The sequence below is a fragment of the Festucalex cinctus genome, chromosome 7, assembly GCF_051991245.1.
Source record: "Festucalex cinctus isolate MCC-2025b chromosome 7, RoL_Fcin_1.0, whole genome shotgun sequence".
NCBI lineage: Eukaryota > Metazoa > Chordata > Actinopteri > Syngnathiformes > Syngnathidae > Festucalex > Festucalex cinctus.
The window spans coordinates 16,665,918-16,689,472 of record NC_135417.1 but is presented as its reverse complement, the minus strand read 5'-3'; the positions used below and the strand labels follow the sequence as shown (position 1 = coordinate 16,689,472).

Below are 23,555 nucleotides of genomic sequence, written 5' to 3'. Positions count from 1 at the left end.
GACACGTGATTGGCTGAGGAGAACCGATGCACACCTGAGGGACTTTGACTGACAGGTGAATCAGCCAATCAAGCGCAAGTTGAAGAAAATATCTCTACTTAACCCTCAGTTTTGTTTTGTTTTTGTCTGTGTGGCGTCGTCCGCAAACTCTACGGAGTGACAGCTGGCGGTGCAGTTGGTGTATTGTATAGGGAGAGCAACAAGGGTGAAAGTACACAGCCCTGAGGCACTCCGGTGCTGATGGTCCTTCATCTGCAACTTCTCAGTCGACGTTGTTGAAGTTTGCATATGATCCACCTGCAGTGCGTTTAACATTATGTTCATGCCTCGATATTTATGTCCCAAATTTGAATGGGGGTGCGGGTGCTGTGCTTCCAGAAGAAGTTTTTTTTTTTTCTCTTTCTTTTTCATTGGTAAAGTATAGTGAGATTACAAGTTATTTATTTTTTTAAAGTTTCTCAATACACACTTTTTAAAAAGGGGGTTGGGGGCATAGGATTGTAGGTTTCTGTCGGGTTATATATAAGTCACAAGGGGCTAAATAAAAGTTTCATCCCTAATGAGAATCCAAACTTCATGTTCCTCGCTGGCCATGTCTTGGCTCTGCCCTGAAGCTTCTTCCTAATCCCTGTAAACAAGTGCACAAGCCCCTGGAGAGTTCATTTGGAAGCGGCAGCCAACACAACTGTAAACAAAGAAAAGGGAAATAGCCACACAAAAACAGACCAAACACACACACACAAAAAACACATAAATGGAAGGGAAAAAAAATCCAACAAAAATAGGGGTGGAATACCACACACACACAAAAAAAACAAAAAAAACAGACAAAACTTCACTCCAAAAGGCACAAAAATCCCATGGAAACTCACATAAAACTCTGGGAAAAGGAACAAAAACATTGTCAAAATTTCCCACCGAAAATAGAAGTTATAACACGCAAAAATTATCGGCAAAGTCAAACCAAAATAGCAATAATTACCACTAAAGTGGGCATTAACACAGAAATGTACAGGAATTCACACGAAAATTCAAAGAAAATAAAGAGAAAATAACACCCACCAAAAATGGACAAGAACTCCCACAAAAATATAATACAAAATCCAAAAACAAAACAAAACAATAGAAATCACAAATTTCTAAAAATAGTCCACCTTGAAGTTGATAAATTCCCATATAAATGGCGGGGGGGGGGGGGGGGGGGAACCTTCCAAAACAATTCATACACAAATACACACACACAAAAATCCAACAAAATCTGGCCCAATCTCTTAAAATTGTCACAAATTGACACAATACCTCAACAAAGAGATAGAAAATTGAAACAAAGGACAAAAATTCCAACAAAAATAATTTCAGTCACACCAAATTGGGTGGAAACTAACAATAAAATGCACACGAACACACAAAAATGGACAAAAATTATAAAAAGAATGGCCAAAGCAAATACCACAAGTGACAAATTCGCCCTAAAATGAACAAATTCCCACAAAAATACCACCTCAAATGGACAAAAACATCCACAAAAATTCCAAACAACCCGCCCCATCAAAAAAAAAACTAAACACAATTCCCTCTTAAATAGAACCACACAAAAATAAACAATAGACAAAAATTGATAATCTCACAAAAATCAGCACACCAACGGAAAAGTCACACAAAAATTAAACTTGTATTTAAAAACAAAACAAAAAAAACATCACAAAAGGTCCCCCCCAAAATAGCCAAAATTCCCCACAAAAATGGCCAACAAATCTTATAAAAACAAATACCGCGACTATTAAAAGACAACCAAGCTTGCACTTTTCAGGATCTCCATCAAACATCTGGTAAAAGGAGGTTATAGAAGTCACGTCAACAGCATATTTAATTCAAAATCTACTTTTTTTATTTAGACAAATTGTTTATTTAAACAGCCAAGGTTGAGCCTGTCTCGGCTCCAGTGATGAATATTACACAAAAAGTATCAGAAAAGCCACTTTTATCAAATCCTAAGCCGCTCTCTCATCTGAAAATGGAGGGGGGGGAAACAAAACAAAACGCAAAGATGCGGAATAACCGGAACCTTTCACCTGACTGTGGTGACCTCATAAAAAATGTCTTATCAGCGCCGACAGTTGCAGCACGGCAGCCGTGAGGATTTTTGCAGATAAGGCAACCGGAGGCAGGCCAAATAAAGTCGTCCAAAAACAAACAAACAAACAAACAAACAAACAAACAAGATGGAGTTGATGCTGATGTGACGTTTACACTAAAACGTAGCCAAACAGCACGGACCATTTAAAAGTAAGAAAACTGCAGTTCATGAAAATAAAACAAGAAAAACGAGTAAATTAAAAATCTAAACCAATACACATTTTTGTTCAGGGCACAACGGTGTACGGCTGGTATGGCAGCAGCTTCTGACGCTGGTTGATGGCGTAGATCCAAGCCGACTTGACGAAGTTCAGGTTGCCGTTGTCCATCAGCGCCTGAAAATTGGCCCCAAGTGAAAATCATTTCACTCAGAGAAACGTTACAGTTGCCTATATAAAGTATTGGGACACATCATCAACAACAGTGCTATTGGTCGTGCTGCTTATACTAACTGTATATCAACAATTGTATGTTTTTTTTTTTTTTTTTTTGCTAAGACAATGCTGCTGAATGTATATCTGTCACTGCATTGCATAACTGGTACTGCTCGTGCATGGTCAACTACTTATCGATACAAGGCTGCCGACTGTTGCCATTCAAACGGCATGCCGTCTGCTATAAAGGTACGCATGTCTGTGCAAATCCCAAAGGATGAGTGAACTCACGTCTTCAAACGAGTCGTGCCATCCTTCGCTGGTCACCACAAAGTGCACCGTGTCCGACATGTAGTCCTCCAGTACCCTGTGAGGGAGGACGTGAACACTCAAGGTTGAAAACATTGATGCAACAACACCTTTGAAACGGCGGTCAAATTCTGTCCTTGTACAGTATACCGCATGTGCGGCGAGTGAATATCAGACAAACAAGTTGTGTTTCACCAAGTTACATCAGCGCTTTAAAATGAACCCTTGTTTGAAATCCTAACAAGCGTGAAATCCTAACCTAATCTTGGAACCCTACCTAACTAACTTTAATCTAGGGTTAAAACGTCAACACTAGTTTGAGATAATTCTGTCTTGAAACCCTAATTTGAATCTGTAAACCTTGCTTGACAACTGTACCCTAATTCAAACCCTAATTTTTACCTGTAAACTTTGTTTGAAGTCCAGCTGTGCAACCCTCATTTGAAACCCTAAACCTATCTTGAAACCCTACTTTCAAATCTTAAACCAGATTTGAAAACTTAGATTGAACAATTAACTGTGTCTTGAAACCCTAATTTGAAGCCTTTAACATAGTTGTCTTGAAATCTTAAGTTTGAAACACCAAATTTGGCTTGACACTTGTATGAAACCCTACCGCCACTTAAAACACTCACTTGGAACCGTAATTGGAAACCCTAAAACAAAACGCTGATTCAAAACCGTTACCCTTGTTTGCAACGTTAGTCAGAATTGGAATCGTAAACTTGAAACCCTAATTCTGACTTGAAAGCCTAAATCCAAACGCCAACACTTGCTTTAAAACCCTAACACAGTCACGAAACCCTAACCCAGGGTTGAATCCCACGTTTAAAACCCTAAACCTGCCTTAAAATTCTACTTTGAAGCCTGAAAACAAACATGAAATTGCAACTTGAAACCTCAAGAACATACCAATTCAAAATCCTAATTTGAAAAGACCTAAACCTGGCTTGAAACCCTATCTCATTTTAGAATCTTAAAAATGAAGACCTACTTTGAAACCCTAACGATTTGAATGTGATACCACAACCCAGGTGTGAAGCCCTCATTTGAAAACGTAATCCAGATATGCAACCCTAATTCTAAACCCAAACCTTGTCTTGAAATCCTAATTTGAAACCTTCATTTGAGACGCTAACTTGAAAAGCTAACCCTGTCTTGAAACTCTAATTCAAATATTTAAACCCTGATGGAAACTGTAACCCATGTTTGAAACCCTAATTCGAAACCTCATTACAGACTTGAAACCCTAACCCATCCATCATCTGCCGCTTTTTCAAGGTTGGGTCAAATTTGAAAGGTTAACTCAAGTTTGACATCCCCGATCAAAACCCTCATTTGAAACCCTAATCCAGGATATATTTATGTAAAAAAAAAAAAAAGGATTGTTTACCCGTTAAAGGCAGTGATGTAGCGCGTCAATAATCTCCTCTCGTTGTTGGGGAACTTGCCATAGAGGAAAAAGTGCTTCCCATTCAGGTAGTCTGCAAGAAACCAAAGACAGAATACCGAGCCAGATTGAATCGAATTGAATCCGAACCCTCGCGAACGCGCGCCAAAGACGGCGAGTCGAACCTGGTAGATCCGGGATCGGGTGATCCTGCTCCTGTTCGGCGTCCGTATTCTCATCCGTGGAGCCGGCGTAAGGATCCTCTTCCTGCTCTACCTCTTTTTTCTTCTTCTGTCTGTTCCCGCTCTCCACTCTGAAATGACAAACAAAAGACTGCCAGCGTTTAGTTTTGTCTTCTGATTATTTACTAAACTGCTGATGGGGAGGAAACAACATTGTGGAGCGACCACGTCAGTCAGGGAGGCTTGTCATCGATAAACGTGTGAAGTCAGGGTACCCATTTACAACCAGGGTTATTATTGTTTTGTTGGAATTTTTCATTTTAGTTATTTTTTATTTCGTTTTTACTTTTGTTTTTTTGTTTTTTTAGTTAGTTTTAATTAGTTTTCAGGGTGGTTCTGTTAGTTTTTATTAGTCTTAGTTATTTAATAAATACCTCATTTTAGTTAGTTTCAGTATTAGTTTTTTTTTAATTACTTGTGCATAATATATAAACACCATAGGAGCAACGCCATCTGAAGGTGGTTTTCTATTGGCTGCTGCTAGATGACGTCACTTCTGTGCGACACACTTTCAAACGTCCTTTTTCCGGTTAATATCAAAATAAATCTACTAAAACTCACATTTAAAATCATCCTCAAAGGCTCATGCATTTAATTAATTACCAAAGACGAAAAGCAATGACATTTTTGCTATAATTATAGTTAGTTTTAGTTGGTTTTGTAAAGATGAAATGTAGTTTCAGTTAATTTTCGTTTTCTAAAAAGCATTTTTGTTTTTATTTTATTTTGTTATAGAAATAGATTTTTGAATTTTAGTTTAAGTTTAATCGTTAGTTTTAGTTAACTAAAATAACGTTACTCACAACGTGCACTAAGAATCCACACGTGCATTCACCCAAGCAACTTGATGCGTTTTGCTGTGTACTGCTGTTTTGGTTAGCAAAAGAGTCGCAATGATCAATTCACACAAGCAGGTAATTAGGGTAAGCCTGGGTGAGTCTGGGTTTTAATGTAGGATTAGGGTTACGTAATGTGGTTTTGAGTCAATACAGGTTTAGTGTTTTAGGTTGAAAGTACGGTTTCCAATAAAGGTTGAGGTTTCGTATGGCAAAGGAGAATTTGGTGAGGAAGAAATGATGTGTGGAAGGAGACATTTCAACTTTTTCAAAGACGTACGTGTTCTCTACAAGTCGCTCGCTGCTTGTGGGAGATATAAAGGTCAAGTCAACTATCACGGCAAGTTCAGCAACACAACAAAACTGTGCGACCACCTACTAAGGAGCCGTGGGATGATATTCACAAAATGGTGAGCATCCATGTGCCACTTGCAGTGCAAGGTCACGTCAGCTGGGTAGGAGCAGAAGGCCTCGCCAGCATGCTTAGTCACAGGCGAGGTCAAAACTCGAAATTACATCACAGCAACAATCGCAAACAAGAGAAGCAGCACAGAAAACTCCCAGAAGAACTTTTGTCCGCGTTACATTATGATTTTGCTCATTTGGGGCAAAGGTTTGTTGACTCTGGGGCTGATCGATTAATTGACCTCACTGTAAACCACACCCGCATGACCTAGTAAACCAATCAAGACACAAGACGTCATGTCTGCGACGGCACGTGCATTTTGCTGCGGACAAACAAAATCAATCCAGCTCCCGGTAGTGCATTGCGCGGTTATCTAAAGCCAAGTAAAACAAATCAATAACAACGGTTAAACGCTGTAGTCACGGCTTGTATAAATGAGTGATGGCTGTTATACTGATCGACTAACTGGCGTCCTGTGGTAGTCACGGCTTCATGTAAAGCCCAATTCACACTGGCTGCGGAAAGGACGGCTTCCGCACGACTTCCGCAAGGACTGCAATTCTGTTCTACTAGTCTACTAGGGCAAGTACGTTTTGTGTTTAAATAGTGTTATTTTGTCATGTTTGATTTATTCTGAGCTCATTTTTTCCTCTTAAATGTTCGACTCATGTCATGCTATGTAGCTAGCTAGCTTCCCTCCCCAAAAAACGAGTTAGCAAACGGTTTTATTTTGAAATATACCTGATTTAACTTGATGCGAGACACATGATTTCCTGTCGGGCTCGTGTAATTTCTTCAGCTTCAGGAAATTCCGCATGCGGCGTCCGGAAAAAATGGAACGCTTGCGGAAACCTTCCGCTTCGCCGCAGTCGTTCCGCACCGCACCGCAGCTGGTGTAAATTGACGTGTAGACTTGAATGCGTTCTATCATTGCTGTGTCCGTACGGAAAAAGCACCACGTCTTTTCCGCAGCCAGTGTGAATTGGGCTTAAGAGAGACACGAGAGACACTATATGGATTATTCCCTTGTTTGTGGAAGACCACACGACCAGTCGAATCCCTCCAAAAATGAGCAGAAACTACTACGTCTGCACTAAGGTAATGTTCTCCATTGTTATTATTAGCCAAAGGCTAACGATAGCTCCGGGGTAGCTAACCGTCCACACGTTTGTTGACTTACGATTTACTATAAATGCCAACAAAAAATGTAAACTATGAGGTAATATATATTCATTCTTACTCTGCTTGACGGGAATAATTCCAAAAAAACTTCGGTTTTGCCGATAATCGGTCGATGTGAGTAAGGTGACTGCCGTTTCCTGACTTCTGTAGCAGCAGTCAGCGATGTGTATTTCCTTTCGTTTTAGGGTAAAATTGCTTGGTGAGGTAGTGAAGATAACCTTGACTAAAAAAAAAAATTTAAAGTCCATCTTTGCTTTGCTTCACCGTCCTGAAAATACCTGACAGAGAAATCCAAGGAGGGGTTCGGAGCAGATAGACAGCTGCCGCGCTAGCTTTCAGTGAGGTGTCCGTCTCACGAGACATTGAGGTGAATATGTAACGTGCTTGATCTTTTTTTTGCCTCAAAAGAACCCCATGTGTGAAAAGAAAAAAAAAAAACCTCACCGTGTGCGTACGTGTATTTTGTGATCTTTTGACTGCCGTCGTATGTTTTGAGTGTGGACATGTCTGTCTAATCTGTCAGATGTGTGCCACCTTTGTACAAGAACAGAGTTGACTTCCATTTGTGTCTTTGATGTTTGAGCGGACATGGAGACGATAGTGCGTGGCTACGTGAGGCAGGGTTCATTGAAATGCCGGACGAGCCCCCAATATGTCATTAGAGCTAGTCCGATTATCGGCGCCGACATTTAGCATTTTGACGAATATTGGCATCGGCCATTTTGGAGAAACATATGGTCGATAATAGATGCATTTAAAAAAAAGTGTTCAGAGAAAAGACAAAAAAAAATCAATTATTTACATTTTCAGAGATGCTGCTGACCCTAGGAACTCTCTGCCTTCTGTTTTTGTTTGAACTATCATTTTAATACTTCACATATTTTATAAAAAAAAAAAAAGAAAAAAAAAAGAAAGCTATTTACTGTAGAAAACAATAGGGAGCTATGTAATTAAGTTTTTGTGATACTTGGACTTTTTGTTTGAATATGTGTTACTGACTTATTTGTCTGTCTTTATTATATTATTGTAATTTTCAACAAAACAGTTAATTGGCCTATGCTGTTGTTATGCGGCTCTTCATTTTTGCCACAGGCTTTTATGCAGGCCTGGGATTTGAACAAGGAACCTGTTATAATTTTAGTAGATAAACTCTTTTTCATATTAATAAATGTGTCATTTGTCTTGGCATCCAAGAATGTATAATAGATCTGAGATTGCTTTTTGTAAGTTGAAAAATACATTGCAGGGAAAAATTATTGCAAATTAAATTGCAATCAATAGTAATTATATTATTTTCCATAATCGTTCAGCCCTACTTAAATGTCTTGTACATGTTTACCTCTGCAGTTCGTCTTCCGTGTCAGCGGCAGAGTCTTCATCAGCACCTGTGGGACCCACCAAGTGTTTATTTGTCAATCTATCCTCACACACACACAGAGACTTTTCACCTTTAACTCAAGGTCACTTAATGTGCTTGACATGATTAAAAGGTACATTTAAAAGTATTTAAGTAAACAGGCCATTTAAAAAAAAGGTACAATGAAAGTAAAATGACTAAAAGAAAGCACAAATTTCAATATTTTCTTTTTCGGAGAATTAACAGCGTGTTGTAAACTTGCGGTTCAAGTGGAAGAAAACGAATAAAAACAGAGAGTGACAGCGTAACAGGGGCTGGTGGAGGGCCAATTAAAATGCCGCACCTCTCGTAGGCGTTTTTATTGCGCCTTCTCGGCCACTTCACTTGTGGCCCGGCATTAACATAGAAATGAGAATCATGCCCAAGTCCTGTCACGGCCATTGGGCCACCGCCACCACACTCGAACCCCGTTCGAGGCTTTTTGTGCTCTTTCCAGTGTTTCGGAAAGGTGACGAGTCAACCACCAATTGGACATATGAGCATTTTGATGAAATGAAATCAGTTTGGCAGATAGCAAACAGCGCTGTGCAATTAATCGAGATTCAATTAATACACTCCACAATTACAAAATCAGCATACTCACAAACAAAAATAAAAGATTGTTAATACTAATTTTGAGTTGTTTAAATTGATATATTTGCACTTTTTTATTTTAAAATGACTAATTTAATAAATCTCGTTTGGTCCAAAAAGGAACTTACATAATTATAGTGTTTTAAAGAAATTGATGTCAATATTTTTTACGTGCTTAAACATAGGGTTGCTCGATTATGGAAAAAATAATAATCATGATTATTTTGGCAATAATTGAAATCACGATTATTCAAACGATTATTATTATTTTTTTGGTACAAACCAAGACAATGTTTAAGCATTTAAAAATATTAAGACCAACTTAAAAAAAATAAAAAATACTAATTGTGTAAATCAGGATTTATAGTAATATTTATAATAATATATATTGATTTATTTATGTTGGCAAAAACTTGAAGTTGGAATGCAGAATGTGCATTGTGTAGGAGGACTTTTTTTTTGTACAAAAAAAATAAAATATTTAAATGTAAAAAACAAATAAAAAATATTAAGACAAATAAAATTATTTGAAACACTATAATTATGCAAGTTCCTTTTGGATGAAACAAACCATTATTAAATTAGTTATTTTAAAATGTAAAAATAGGTGCAAATGTATAAATTTAAACAACTAAAAAATTTGTATTAATAATCTTTTTTTACGATTATGCTGATTTTGGAATTGTGGAGTATAATAATTGAAATTGTAATTGAATTTCAATTAATTGCACAGCCCTATTTAAACATTTTCTTGTTTTGGACCAAAAAACAAATACCTGTCCTAATCAGGATTGAAATTATTACCAAATTAACTATGATTAATATTTTCTTCATATTCGAGCAGCCCTACAAACAGTTCTTCACAAATTAAATCTGCTTGCTTCAAGCTGTTTTTTTTTTTTTTTTTTTTGCTAGCTTCATTCTGGCAGTTGTGAAAATGCATTTTGACGAATATGTAAATTTCCCAGAGGGAGCCATCCCAAAGGGATCAATAAAGTCTAAGTCTAACTCTAAGGTTTATATAGCCTAAATAAATTGAAAATTAATTTGAGTTATTTCTCAAGATTGTGAATAGAACCGTTATGGGTGGACCTTAACGATACTCTAGTTTTTAGTAATTCAGCCTCAGGGCCGGTTTAGTACTGCGGCTCGTTACCCATCCCGAGCCACAACCCAAAAAGGCCCACCAAAAAAATAATAATAATAATAAAAAAATAAAATAAAATTCTGCGTTTTGGCAGAGGATTCCAGAGTAAGTTTGATGTTCCGGATGTCTGACAAATGTTGGATTGTCACCAACCTGGTTCTTCGTCCACATCGGTGGAGTCGGCGTACTCGTCTACGTTTGTCGCCGCTACCTCCTTTTTAGGAGTGACTGCTTTTGGCTGCTTCTGAGGGGTCTGTCGAACCGGAAACAGGCCCGATTAAAGACGGTTAGTTTGATCCTCCATCAAGGCGGGCGTGCTGGCAAAGCTACCTTTGCGCTGGCTTCCTCTTCACTCTGGTCGTCTGCCTCCATTTCGCTGTCTGAGCTTGACTCGGCGCCATCCATCAAATAACTGCCGGGCACAAACATACAAAAAAAAAAAAAAAAAAAAATGGCAGGAAGATTAAAAGCTTTACGATACACATTTCGCTCGTAATCAGTTATGTTTGTTTTTTGGTCTGCTCCTTGTGATGGTTGAATTCTATGGTGGTCGTTGTTTTTCTTTTGTTGCTGGTGCACTTCTGTCGTGGCATCACAATAAAAATGTTCTTCTTAAAATCTAAATCTTTTTAAGGTCACCACAAATAAATGCAAACACCTCACGGTCACTAAATACTAAGGATGTTCGATCGATACCAGGATGAGTATTCACTATTGCTATATATATATATATATATATATATATATATATATATATATATATATATATATATATATATATATATATATATATACACACACATTTGAATTGTTTTTAAATTCACTGCCTTTGACAAGTATACTTGTCAATTGTATTTTTTTAGAGCGGTGCTAAATGGGGGCGAATCTGAGCATGCTCCACTGTAAATATCAAACTTGGAAACAACTTTACTGATGCCCAACCACCGGTAGATGACATCATTGCCCCATTTTATAGGAAATAAACACAGTTTCAGAGTCCATGGGAGAAATGGCTGTATTTTGGCAAACCTACATTTTTCTGCTGTCAATTATAAAAGAACGGGACGGGACAAAAAGTAGGGAGTCTATTCTGTTATTTGGTAGATTCGGTTTATATATAATTATTGAATGTAATATCACGTGAGTATTGGAAATGTTAAAATTTTCTATAATGACTGGCAGTGAATGAGTTAATAAAGGATAAAAATAGGTTACCTTTATGTTATGTAAAATCTAGCTTCCTAACCCTTCAAATGAAATGTTGAGCTGTATGGGCGGTTCATAATTTTAGCTCACTGGGCAGCACTCTACGTTCCCAAACCGGAGATGTGGTCGTGGTGCAGGTTCAATCCCCAAGTTGGTTGGTTAGACCCAACCGCCACCAGTTGGGCGCCAATTAGTGCTGTTCCGATACCATTTTTTGGCCCCCGATATGATACCTTGCTTTGCAGTATCGGCCGATACTGATACTTACGTTTTTTTTCCTCAACATGAAAAAGCTGTCCTGCCATTGGTTAAGAGCATTCAAGGGCCAATAGGATATCTTAGATCGGCATGCAGTGAGCATGTCACATATCAGTGAATGTCGTGCACCAGCAAGACCCAAGATGCTGCATCCAAAATCCTATATTAGCGTTGGAATTAATAGTATCGGCATGTTACTTGTGAGTACTCACCGATAGCACTATTTTAATACAGTATCGGCGCCTCTGCTGATACCAGTATCGGTATCGGAACAACACGAGCGCCAATGTCTTACATTATTTGAGTGTCATTTTTAAGGATAATTAAGATTTTTAATTATTTATTTATACATTTTTTAAGGATTCATGGACACAATTAATCTTTTCTGAAAAAAATATCAGTGCTTTGGGTTGTATTAAAAATATAGTATATGGTGTAGTATGGTATCTATTGAATGTATTTAAAAAAAAAGAAAGAAAAAAAAAGAAGCATGATTTATTGAACACCTGAGAACGAATTATTTTCATTTCATACAGACATACATTGATTTCAGTAAGGGAAAGTGGCAAGTCTGTTCATAGTGAAGGTTAAATACTTTATCCCGTAATATTCATTGTCCTTCAAAAGGTTAAAAAAGGAAAAGTCTAGCCTAGCTCTTATTATACCAGAGACACAGATCGGCTTTAGGGACCAGACTCCATTACTGAAACGCTGAACAATGCATTACGTTGAATAAAAGCAGGAATGTGGCTTTTAGACATGGTTCCTCTTAGTGGGAGACGCAGAATGAAGAAGAATGAGCAAAAAGGACTCCTTTGAGTGCGATTTGCATGTGGACACAAGTCAACGCTACAATCAAGTTAGGATGTCGACTGCGGCATTTCAAGCAAACACAAAACTAAGAGTGTTTCTCTTTCACAGCTGTTCATATAGAACTGAGACTTGGGGAAAGTAAAATGTAATTATTTTCAGGCTAGTAGTGATAAAGTGAATTCATCTGAGTGGTGTACGGGAATCAATGAAAGGTTAACAGAGGGAGGAGGCCACTAACAACTGTGGAAGGAACACTTAAGAGTGATGACAACTTCAAAAATGGATGGGAGGTGTCGAGAAGCTAGCGTGTCACACGCACACACACTCACACGCACACTATAGCCAGTGTGACATTTCTGCAAGCAACTAATTTGAAATTACCAACGTTACAGTGCAATCATTTCCACTCACGTCTTTGTTGTGAAGGCAATTTCAAGACAAAAGTCAGCAGGCGGAAAAGAAAGAAAGGCCACGCCAGGCTAATACTTTCACTTTTCAATTTATCTGTACAGCAGAGATAATCAATAAAAAATAGGCATAGATTGATTATCGGCCGGGCTGATTATGGGTGCTGATATTTGGCATTTTGACAAATATCGGCATCGGCCTTTTTACTAATCTGATGGCCGATAAAGCTGAATCTCACTGAGCGGTGAATGCTTGAGAACGTAATTTAGGGTTTTCATCAGGATTTGTAAGATGCTTAGAGGTTTTCAAACTTTTAGAACATATTCAGACAATTTTTCACTACGAAGATCTTTTGAAACCTTTTACAAACCTTGACAAAAACCCCAAATTAGCTACATTTGCATTCATTTGTCGCTCAGTGAGATAAAGGGAACTTTTCATTTATGGATCTACAGTATTTAAATTTCCACTTTATAAAACATGATGCAGATGCTAGGAACTTCTTACATTTTTTATTTTAAAAAAAATACAATAAAATAAAATTATGTTAAAATTTTGGAAAACTTTATTTACAGTAGAAAACTACTATTTACTTGCTTAGTTTTTAGTTAGCTTAAAAAGGGATGCTTGACTCATTGAGCCATTTTCAGCAGTAAAGAGGTCATATTTTCTCTATAATTAATGTGGTAACGTCATTATTTTTCACATACAATTACGACCTTTAAAAAGTAATTTTTCTACTTACTGTCGACTGATGATGACATCACCTGTGCTGAGGAAGTAGGTAACGACCAGTCATGGCTCAGTTTACTGACCAAACCAGGAAGACAGGTGAGTCATGATTGGCCGGCCTGTTACCTATTTCCTCAGCACAGGTGATGTCGTCATCAGTTGACAGCAAGTAGAGGAATTACTTTTTAAAAGTAATAATTGTGCATGAAAAATAATGAAGTTATCAAATTCATTCTGGACAAAATATTACATTTTCACCACTGAAAATTATTTAATGAGTCAAGTATCCCTTTAATACATGCTGATGACCCTGGAAGCTTACTGCAACTTTTGTTATAATAAAAAAATAAAAATAAAATCCTGTCAATTCTCGGTATCGGTATCGCTATCGACCTTGAAAAAAAAAACATAACCTTTTATCACAAATAAAAAAACATTTAAAAAAAAAGAAACAAGATCTTACGTTAATTTATGTGCTGATAAATGCCAAATAAGGAAGGTGTTTTGGCGCATCGTGAGGTTGGAATATCGTCAGACATGTCACATAACGGTGTTCGTGCAACAGCATAATCACTGCGCAGACTCTTCGAGTAGCACTCACTTGTATTGTGACGTCAGCGCGGGCACTCACCTACTCGAGTGTTAGTGCGGGCCCTCGACGCCATCAAAGTAAGTGCTGGCTTTAATTAAGCATAGCAGATGCGCCCGGTAAATAAAGGAAACATCTTCAAAGAACAGGCGCAGCACAACAGCATGTAGGTTAGGCTTAGCTGTGTCTCTGGAAGAGACTTTAGGAGTATAAAAGTATGTCATGGTGTCAAATGTGCCTTCTCGCCTGTTGGGACAATCAGGAGGCCGTGCATGAGACTCCATTAAAGTTGATATCTCCAAGAGAGGGTTCATCGCTTTATTAATCGCCACGAACGAGAAATGGTTCGATCACAGGGGACCTTAAGTGTCACGGGACGCAATGCCGTCTCAAGAAAGAGATCATCCATTTTCAAAATGACTTGAAGCTCATTCTATGCACCCAAAATGGATGTGGGTTGCACTCTCGGTAAAAGCAACATTTGATGAGGATGTCCTTGATATTTGTCAACTGTGGGCGTGCAAAGCTCATTGAGACTCTCTTGTGATTAACTCATTCACTCCCAGCCATTTTCACTAAAGAAACCCCCTTCGCTTCCCACTGTTTTATGGGATTTTGGCAGATTTTGAAAGGCCCACATAATATTGTGTCAAGTCAAGTCATCTTTATTTACATAGCGCCTATTTACAAGCTATTTACATAGCTTTCAAACAGCCTTAGCTGTCACAAAGGTGTTCTATTGCTATAAAAACATGGAACCTACCAAAAGAAAGATTAGAGTCTTTTCTTTCATCAGGGAAAAAATATATAGCTGTTTACGTTTTGCAGCAAGTATCATTAGAATATAGCAAAGTTTTACCATTATTCACAAATTGTTTAGAACAGTGGGGAAACAGAGGTTATGGGCCGGTCAACATGGCTCTGGTTGATGTCTTATACTCTGCTGCCACCTGCTGGCCGTTTTTGTAATAACTACCATTGCTTTACACATTCTCTTCAGTTCACATGCCTTCTGTGTGGTCTAGCATAAAAAATAAATGAAAGAAAAAAACGTATAAATACGTCTTTGGGAGCATGGTAATATTCAAAATAGAACATATTTATACGTTTTTGGGAGCAAATAAGTTAAGTGCTCTATAAATAAACTTGACTTGACAATAGTTATGTGTGTATTTTTTTTTTTTTTTTTTTTTTTTTTAGCATTTTAGAGGGTAGAAAAAAAATGTCACTGTCTATTCATGTATGTGGAAGCCTGAAATCTGCTGGTGTATGTCACACGGTAAGAACTTTTGAATTTTCTTCAGTACGTTCACATATTTGTGTATCTAAAATGATAAGCCGTCCATAAGCTTTTGTTTTGACCGGATAATTTCTAGCCTTTCTGTTCATTTCGATCGAGCAACGTGGCAGCTATCATAAATTATACAATATAAACCACCAGACTGTGAAAATCAATGACAAAAAGTGTCAGTGTGTTGAGTGGAGGAGAGCATCACTGATCAGGAAATGTGTTTTTAGTCACTTATTAACGAGTACAATTTATAATCCTTACTTTTCAGTGTAAAAACACAGTGAAACCCTCATCCCATCACCACATTCGCCTCCTGCTTACCCCTTGTAGGAGAGCTTCTGTTTCCTTTTGTGGCAGTCCATCACCCATTCCTTGCGCACAATCATGCCGCCCGCCGACTTCACCTGGCTGTACTTGGGGGTGTTCGCGAAGGCACAGCTGGACATTAATGAGAGGAGAGAGAAAGACACACACACAGACGGAGGCACAGGATGAGATGCAGGCAACAATGTTCTGCTCGGTTGCAGTAAGCTGACTCTTCTTCATCACATCTCATTTAAAATGAAATCAGACGCTTCTTAGAGTAGGAGCCATGTACGTGAATGATATCAATAGTCAAATAAGAGACAACATTATTGTGGCCGATGTACCAGTGAGTGTACTTATTTGGACCAATTACTGTTTCTGTTTTTAAATACAACCTTCAACAGCAATAATATACATAATCCATATTGTTAAATGAACACCTCAGCTCTCTACTGTGTCATTCAATACTAGGCTAGTAAAGGGATGCAAAAAGTGTGGGCTGCTAGCAGAGACAGATGAGCTGAGGAATTCTGCTGATTTTCAAAGACACAATTAATGTGAATACTGGTAACTACTTTTTAGTCACTGGGAAAAAATAAGGATGGGACAGTATTGAGACCAGGTATTGTATCGGGCCGATATTGGCCTTATTTTTAAAGTATCAGGTACTTATGGAGGCTGCTAATACTAGCCACTGATGCGCAAGGCAAAAAATAAAATAAAATAAAAAAATAATAATTATAGGCTGTAAAAGAATAAGGGGTATCGAGGTTGTAGGGGGAAGAAACTTTTTATAAATATTGTAAAAAATAATAATAATAATAATTTTATAACTATAATAACTAAATAATCAGAAACAAAAAATTATTTCTCAACTTTAAAAAAAGGACATTTAACATGGACGATTACAATAAATGGCAACACTGATCCCACCCTCCCAATTGAACACTTAACATAATAAACTTAAATATCAAATCAATAAATTTTATTAAAAACAATTAATTAGGCTGAAAATTTGGGGAAAATTACACAAACTTCATAAACGACCACAAAATGTGACTTTATTTAATTTTTAAAAACTAAAATAATAAAAAACAAAACAAAAAAAAACACTTGATTTCAACAACCGAAACATTTCAATTGTTTCATTCATTCATGTGAATAATAAATATTCTGTATTGAATTTTACACAGTGTATATTGATGAGAATAGAGAATATTATGCAACCCGGAAGCGCTGGTGTGCAGCGATGCAGCTCAACATCCCAAAGGTGACTCACATGAGGTGCGTGGAGTCGGGCGTCCAGTCTGGTCGGTACTTGGCTCCCATTTCCAGAGCCTTCTCCCTCAGCTCCCCCCTGAAGGGGTTCTGGAAGCCACTGAGGAGGAACACCACTCCCTCCATGATGCGCTTGAATGGCACATGCTCGGGACTCTTGGCGCCTTTGGACGGCCGCTCTTTTGATTTAGGTAAACTCTCGCGCTTCTTTTCGCCAGACGCCTTCGCTGGTGAGGCTGCGCAGATCAATGGACAAGATGAACTTTTTTTTGTTTTTGTTTTTTTAATCAATAAGACTATTTATCAGGTGGTGGTAGGTGCTACCTTTGGAGGCGGGGCTTGGCGTGGTGGTTTTGACTTTGGGAGTTGCGGGTTTGAATTCTGGGGAGCTTCCCGGGCTGCTTTTCTTGGCGGGAGGAGGGCCGGGAGCAGACTGGCGCTCTTTACTGAACTCAAACTTCCTCTTTGCAGGTGCCTAGATAAGTACATGTGTAAATATCATTGATGATGAATAGATAAGATTGGTGGGTGGGAAGAAAGCTACAGACAGACAGACAGACAAGAGTCGCACATTATAGTCAAATGCTCCCAATCCTCTGCACTTAACTGTGCTTCAGCGGATTTGACGACATATCCAGGTGGGTGATATACGGTGCCCAAGCCCACCTTTTCCATCCATCTACTGTAATGTAATGTAATGAAATTAGTTATTATATTGGGTCTCTGAAGAGCCTTGTCTGCCCATCGAGCGTGAAATTACACAACAAAATAAATGGTTGGAATCCTGCCGGTTTCTGAAAATGTGTCTGAGCGAGCTGCTGTGAATTTGGATGATTGGTGACACAACATCACATCAGCAGAATTCTTTAAAAAAAAAAAAAAAAAAAAAAAAGGTATAAAGCAGAGGTGGCTGACCTTTAAAATGGGTTCAAATAGATGTAAAATATGCCTCAAATAATCAACTGATGATTTTTTTTTTTTAAATAAATTAACATTTTATCACATATAAAAGAAAGGCGGGCCACACTTTGCTCCCTCCTGGTGTAAAATTTGCTGTAATTTTTTAATCTTATTTTATGTTGACAAAAACATTATTAACTCATTCACTCCCAGCTATTTTCAGAGAAGCAACCCCCTTCACCCTGTTTTACTGGATTTTGACTGATTTTGCAAGGTCCACAGAATATTGTGTTCTAATGCTATAAAAACTTGCCAAAAGCTTTAGATTAAAGTCTCGTCTTGAATTAGAAAAAAAAAAAAAGTACATTTATATATTTTTCCATTTTGCAGCAATTAGCATTAGAATATAGCTAGGTTTCATCATTATTAACAAATCTATTTAGAATTATGAGTAATTGAGCTTTTTTTTTCAACATGGCTCTAGTTGATCTCTTATAATCTGCTGCCATCTGCTGGCCGTTTGTGTAATAACTACAATTTCTTCAACTGTTCTTGGCAGTTGAGAGGCTAGGTCAGATCCTTCTGTATGCTCTAGCATTAAAAAAAAACAAAAAACAAACAAAAAAAACATATAAATACGTCTTTGGGACACTTAAAACATTTAAAATAGCACGTATTTCTACATTTTTGGGAGCAAATGAGTTAAGACACGGATTTTTTTTGCTTTTAATTACGGAAAAAACGGCTAATTTGTGTCATTTAATTTAAGCGGGGAGAAAGTAAACCATAGCCCACCCTAAATACATTTCTCAAAGGCCTTATGCAGAGAGTCTAGAAAGAAATGCTCCCACTTCTATTATTAAAAGACACCTGCCGATTATCCTCACGCGTCGCCTGAATGAACAGCCAAAGAAAGCCATTAAGTCTTAAGCAGGCTGCATCTTTACAAGTGATGAGCTGCTCTGCCTTTCTTTGCCGCATTCACAGTCTGACGATATGACGCATCAGCACCAGCAATTGTCAGCTCAAAATATTTGCTCAATGGTCCAGGTATCAAAGCAGCAACATTCCCCAAATGCTGCTGATCACCATCAAAGTGAATGTTGCACAACAACCAGTCAGTCAGTTTGTGTTGTCAAGTCTGCCAAATATTGAGTTGCCAGGCAACTGTTAATCGACAATCGACGTGCTACACCGCAGGAAGAGCTAAAATGGACAATAATGGAAAATTGACTTTTCATTGTTTGTGTTCCAATAGTTGGTCTCTGGAGTGGCTTCCCACCCATCAAGTGGAAAATTAAACAACCAATCAAATCTTTTGTTAGTGGCCTAGTTCTGAAAATGGGTGTGTGAGCAAGATGTTCTGTACTTACGCCCCACTGATTAATTTACATAATAACCACCCCAACACTAATGTTCTCCATCTATAACACGATCAGCTCGGTTGGGGGAAGATCCAGAGCCACTTTCAAGCAATGGTCAAAATCTGGACTGTATTGTCTGAAAACAGAGCACTAAGGTGCAGACAGCCTGGTGCAACATTTCTGTATCCCACTTTTAAAGCCAAGGTAAGCAGAGCTGCATTGAGTTTTGTTGGATGCACATTATGCATGGACATCACCAAAACCAAATATCCCCATACACACCGCCACCACTTGTCAGAAGTCAAATGTTGTCGCCGGCTAATCTGTGTTTCACAAAGTAAATGCAGCTCTGCTTACCTTGCGCAATGTCACCACTGGCTAATTTAACCATGCTCCACACAGGTACGCAGATGCACCGCATTAGTGTTTAACTTCCCAACAGAAAGATGAGCAAAACTATGATTTTAGCTGATTTTTAAAAAGCTGATATCGACCAACCAAATCGATCACCGTTTAATTGATCAGGTCGTAGTAAAAGAAATGAAAAACAAAAGATCGCTCTGTGCTAATGATGCAACGCCACATAGTGGTGTCAACCAAATATTTGTGCACAAACAAAATAAAAAGATAAAAATACAAATCAATTTTGTCCCCTTTAAGCCTTATTGCGAAAAGTGCACAAAAACAAAAGCAGTCAAACATGTTGGCGAAGTAAACTGTCTCATTATTGCGAGCTCCAGGAGACTCGGGCGGTTGCCAGGCAACTGGTAATCGAAAATCGACAAGCCGCCATTGCCTTAGCTGCTACAACTTTGCAACTTATTCAAGTTTGGATATTTTTATGCAGCTTGTCATGACTGCCAGGTGTCGTAAGAAGGAGAATTATGTTTAGTACCTGTGGCGAGGTGGAGGATGATGGAGGAACGGTGGCTGTGGAGGCGGGGCCAGCGGCTTGCAAGGCAGCGGCAGCGTAGCTCAACTTGTTACTCTGTGGTGACGCTACAAAAGGAAAGGAGCATAGAATGAGCATGCAGCATTTTCATAAACAACAAGGATGTCATCGTTTTCTTCAGCTCTCCTAGAAATGGCTTTCGTTAAAAGCTTCATTGTGTTGTTTTGAGCTAGCCAGTAAATGTATTTGCATTTGCCTTTGGGGGAAGTACTGGACTTGGCGCTGAAGAAGAGACTGCCGGGTTGGATGCTGGAGCCTGAGGCGGGTGTGTCGTCTTTCACCCGGAACTGACCCAGCTTGGTCAGTTTCTGCTCATTGAGAGAGAAGGGGGGAAAATAATGCTATTAAAAAAACAGAATAAATACAAGTGTGAGGGTGTTTACCGGGGAAGTCACTGGTGGGTCGTTTTTGTCCGGAGGCGAATGGAACTTGACGAAGGCCAGACCATAGGCGATGTTCTAAAAGAGACACATCCATGTTTATATTTCATTTTAAATTGTAAGAATGAGGTTTCACAAGGATGCCAGGGTCATATCTGGTAGAAAATCATGTAAATTCCCCAATAGTTTGTAATATGGCCCGACCGATTAGGATTTCTTTGAGGCTGATGCCGATTCTTGGTAGAATAAAATTCTGATAACCGATTGACTGATTAATGATAAAAGAAAAGAAAAAATGTTGTCCCTTTACATTTACAAGAATACAAATATAAATAACATCCGGAATAATTGTTTTGATTTAGTCATTTAATATTTATTTAACTTTACAAAAGAAAAAAAAAACATTTGAGAAAAAAAAGATTTTTTTTTTTTTTGTCTTACGTTGTGATTTTTTTTTTTTTTTTATATTTCATTTTTATACAGATGATAATGCAGTTTATTGTCCCGTTCTCACCATCTGAGAAGCTCTTGTCGACTCGAAGTGTTATTGACATTTTCCAGAAGCAGTTTTCATTGCTCAGGTTGATCATAAATGCAAACAAAACAAAAGCGATGTTTTTCTCCCATGCAAAGAAGAGATCCGTGAACCTTGTTGCTGCTACATTTTCCTCTCTGGACTTTATTATGGTAACTTTTATACATCAATGCAGCTACTCTGCTGTTAGACTCTGTATATCGCATCACACTTTGTTTTATCACAAATTGCAACACATCACTGCTTATTATATCCCAAGGCTGGTGGGCTCTCAATTCCCGCACAAAGGCTAAATCACTGGTATCTTGTCATCTACAAGGCTATCTATCCTTGGCATGTTCCCGGCTTACATCTGCTCTTGGACTGTACAAAGATATGTTAGAAATTATAGTCTCAGATGATAAGAGGATTATGTTGTTGTCTGTTCCACATTTCTAGAACTGAACTTGGAAAAAAAATGCATTCTCATGCTTCGTCTTCAAAAAGATGTGCAACTAAAATAACTAATTAGCCCTCATTAGCTAATGTTAATTGATTCCCTTGGAATGTGTTGTTGCATGTTGTCATATAATTTTGTTACTTTAATGTTATTGTCTGAAATTTCATGCATCTCGCTTGGCCAAGTCTCTCTCATAAAAGAGATTGCCAATCTCAGTGACTGGACACCTGGATAAATAAAGGTTAGAATGTCAGTACTTCTGCTACCTCTGACGTGTGCCATCACCGGCATACAGTATGATCAGCTTCGCCTTACTAACTTACTTTACTGTAAGGCTGGCTGCAGACAATTTTCACCCGGTCCCACTTCTCCTGCGAAGTGCTCTTTTGCAGCTGTCCAGGTCCAAAGAAGCGCACCCTGTTCATGTTGGTGCCATTGCGACTCTCCGTGGGCGACATGAAGGACGACGTGACCAGCAGCACCTGAAAGAACAAACAAACGGGAGAACGGTGTTTAAGTTAGTAATATGACAAGTGCTAATTAGGTCAGGAGATGCTGTTTGGGTGGGTACCTCATAGTCCTGATCTCTGACGGCGGAGGAGTTCCCCACCAGTACCTCCACAAACGCCGAGCCTTCATTTCCAATGTCGATGCTGTGCACCTGCTCCTCCTTCTCAAACTAGGAAAAGTGAGCAGAGATGGACAAGGTGAACTTTAACACCTGATAATACATATGACACTGAACTAGAGAAGAATCGATAGGGTTCAAGAACTCCTGTCCCAAAGCCTAATAAATATAATTGACTTACTTTTCCTTTTTCTTTTTATCTTTTTTTTTATTTAACCAGGTGGTTTCATTGTGATCGGAGAGCAAGAGTGACCTGGCAGCAGAATTTTTTTGACAACAACAATCAGGAACAACGGATTCAGGATTGGAATCCGTTAATGTGAATCCTTAGGTGTTGAACCGCGAGTATGCGGGGTCTAGTCTATGTGCCGTTAACATAATTAGCAGGAAGTGACGAAACACGTGACGTCACTCCGAAGCGAGATGAAAATGTCACCTGCAGAATGACTGACGTCTGTTTCTCTCCAGCTCGGGCAGCTTTCCACTTTCTGTACGTGTCCGCGCTCAGCAGGTTGTCCGCCTTGTGAGTCTATAGTTTGCCACAAGGAGGACGCATATTCATTACAAACAACAATTTTACACCACTTCAATGAAGCTTCTTACAACACAAACGAACCCTTTTACTTACGTTGTCCTCGGTGCTGCACGATACGACGTGCTGGAGTTTGATTTCGGGCATTGCTGACACTTTCTAATGAAATAAATGCTTTTTAAGGTTGTTACGCTAACCGTAACTAACTAGATAATACATCCGCATGAGAAAATAGTACTTTGACCGCGAAATCACGTCACGATTGTCTCCAGCTAGCGAGCTAGCAGACAATGGAAAGTAAACTTTCCTACCCGCGATAACTCCCCAGAAAACTCACGGTATTCAACTTCAATTTGAAATTACCATTCACTTAGCATACACTTGCTTACTCTCAACAGATTTTGCAATAATATTAAAAACTGCACAGTAGAGAAATCATTTTCCCACCCAAAACCTGCGTGTTATTGTGACGCTACTTCCGTGACATTCAGCCAATCAGGAGGCGCGTCTTCTTATTCTTATTTAATGACGGATCGCTCTGTTAATTACTGCCACTACCTGGTCAAATAGCGCATTGCAAGTCTGCATACGAAGACATCGAATGCAAATATTTATTTTTTGAATTAGTAGCAACTAAAAATTGACTTTAGGTGTATTGGTGGTTAAATATGTTTATTTGATAGTTTATCTTATTTTGTGGGTAACATGAAATATGTACAGAGCCTTTTTTAAGAGCAACACAAGAGACAAAACAGGAGCAAAAAAGTTTAAGTAAACCTTCTGAAGTGAGGCATGTGCAATAAATCAAAACATAATCTACATACAGATGAAAATAGGTATAGGAATATGAAATGCAATACAGTGCCCATATATTTTGCCTGGTCAGTGACCCGGTAAAGTAATTTGTATAGCTGTGTTCAGAAAATTGCTTT

At 38.4% G+C, this 23,555-nt stretch overlaps 1 protein-coding gene across 1 annotated transcript; it reads right to left on the bottom strand.

Moving 5' to 3' along the window:
• Nucleotides 1-1,865: 1,865 nt before the first annotated feature.
• Nucleotides 1,866-23,102, bottom strand: xrcc1 (X-ray repair complementing defective repair in Chinese hamster cells 1). The gene is made up of 17 exons (XM_077528078.1): nt 22,720-23,102; nt 22,528-22,620; nt 22,035-22,142; nt 21,787-21,945; nt 20,493-20,567; nt 20,306-20,417; nt 20,053-20,156; nt 17,218-17,368; nt 16,895-17,129; nt 15,631-15,747; nt 10,343-10,424; nt 10,166-10,265; nt 8,215-8,260; nt 4,395-4,522; nt 4,213-4,303; nt 2,802-2,877; nt 1,866-2,471 (listed from the first exon to the last, which is right to left on the bottom strand). The coding sequence occupies exons 1-17, from the start codon at nt 22,768-22,770 to the stop codon at nt 2,364-2,366; spliced, it is 1,836 nt and encodes a 611-aa protein (XP_077384204.1). The 5' UTR covers nt 22,771-23,102; the 3' UTR covers nt 1,866-2,363.
• Nucleotides 23,103-23,555: the final 453 nt, after the last annotated feature.

Excerpts from the sequence above, each read along its gene's own strand:
- xrcc1 (XM_077528078.1), bottom strand. The coding sequence starts at position 22,770 with ATGCCCGAAATCAAACTCCAGCACGTCGTATCGTGCAGCACCGAGGAC. Across the intron at positions 22,143-22,527 it reads AGACGTCAGTCATTCTGCAG|TTTGAGAAGGAGGAGCAGGT; the intron begins GTGACATTTTCA and ends CACTTTTCCTAG. Across the intron at positions 20,418-20,492 it reads ACCCACCAGTGACTTCCCCG|AAACTGACCAAGCTGGGTCA; the intron begins GTAAACACCCTC and ends CTCAATGAGCAG.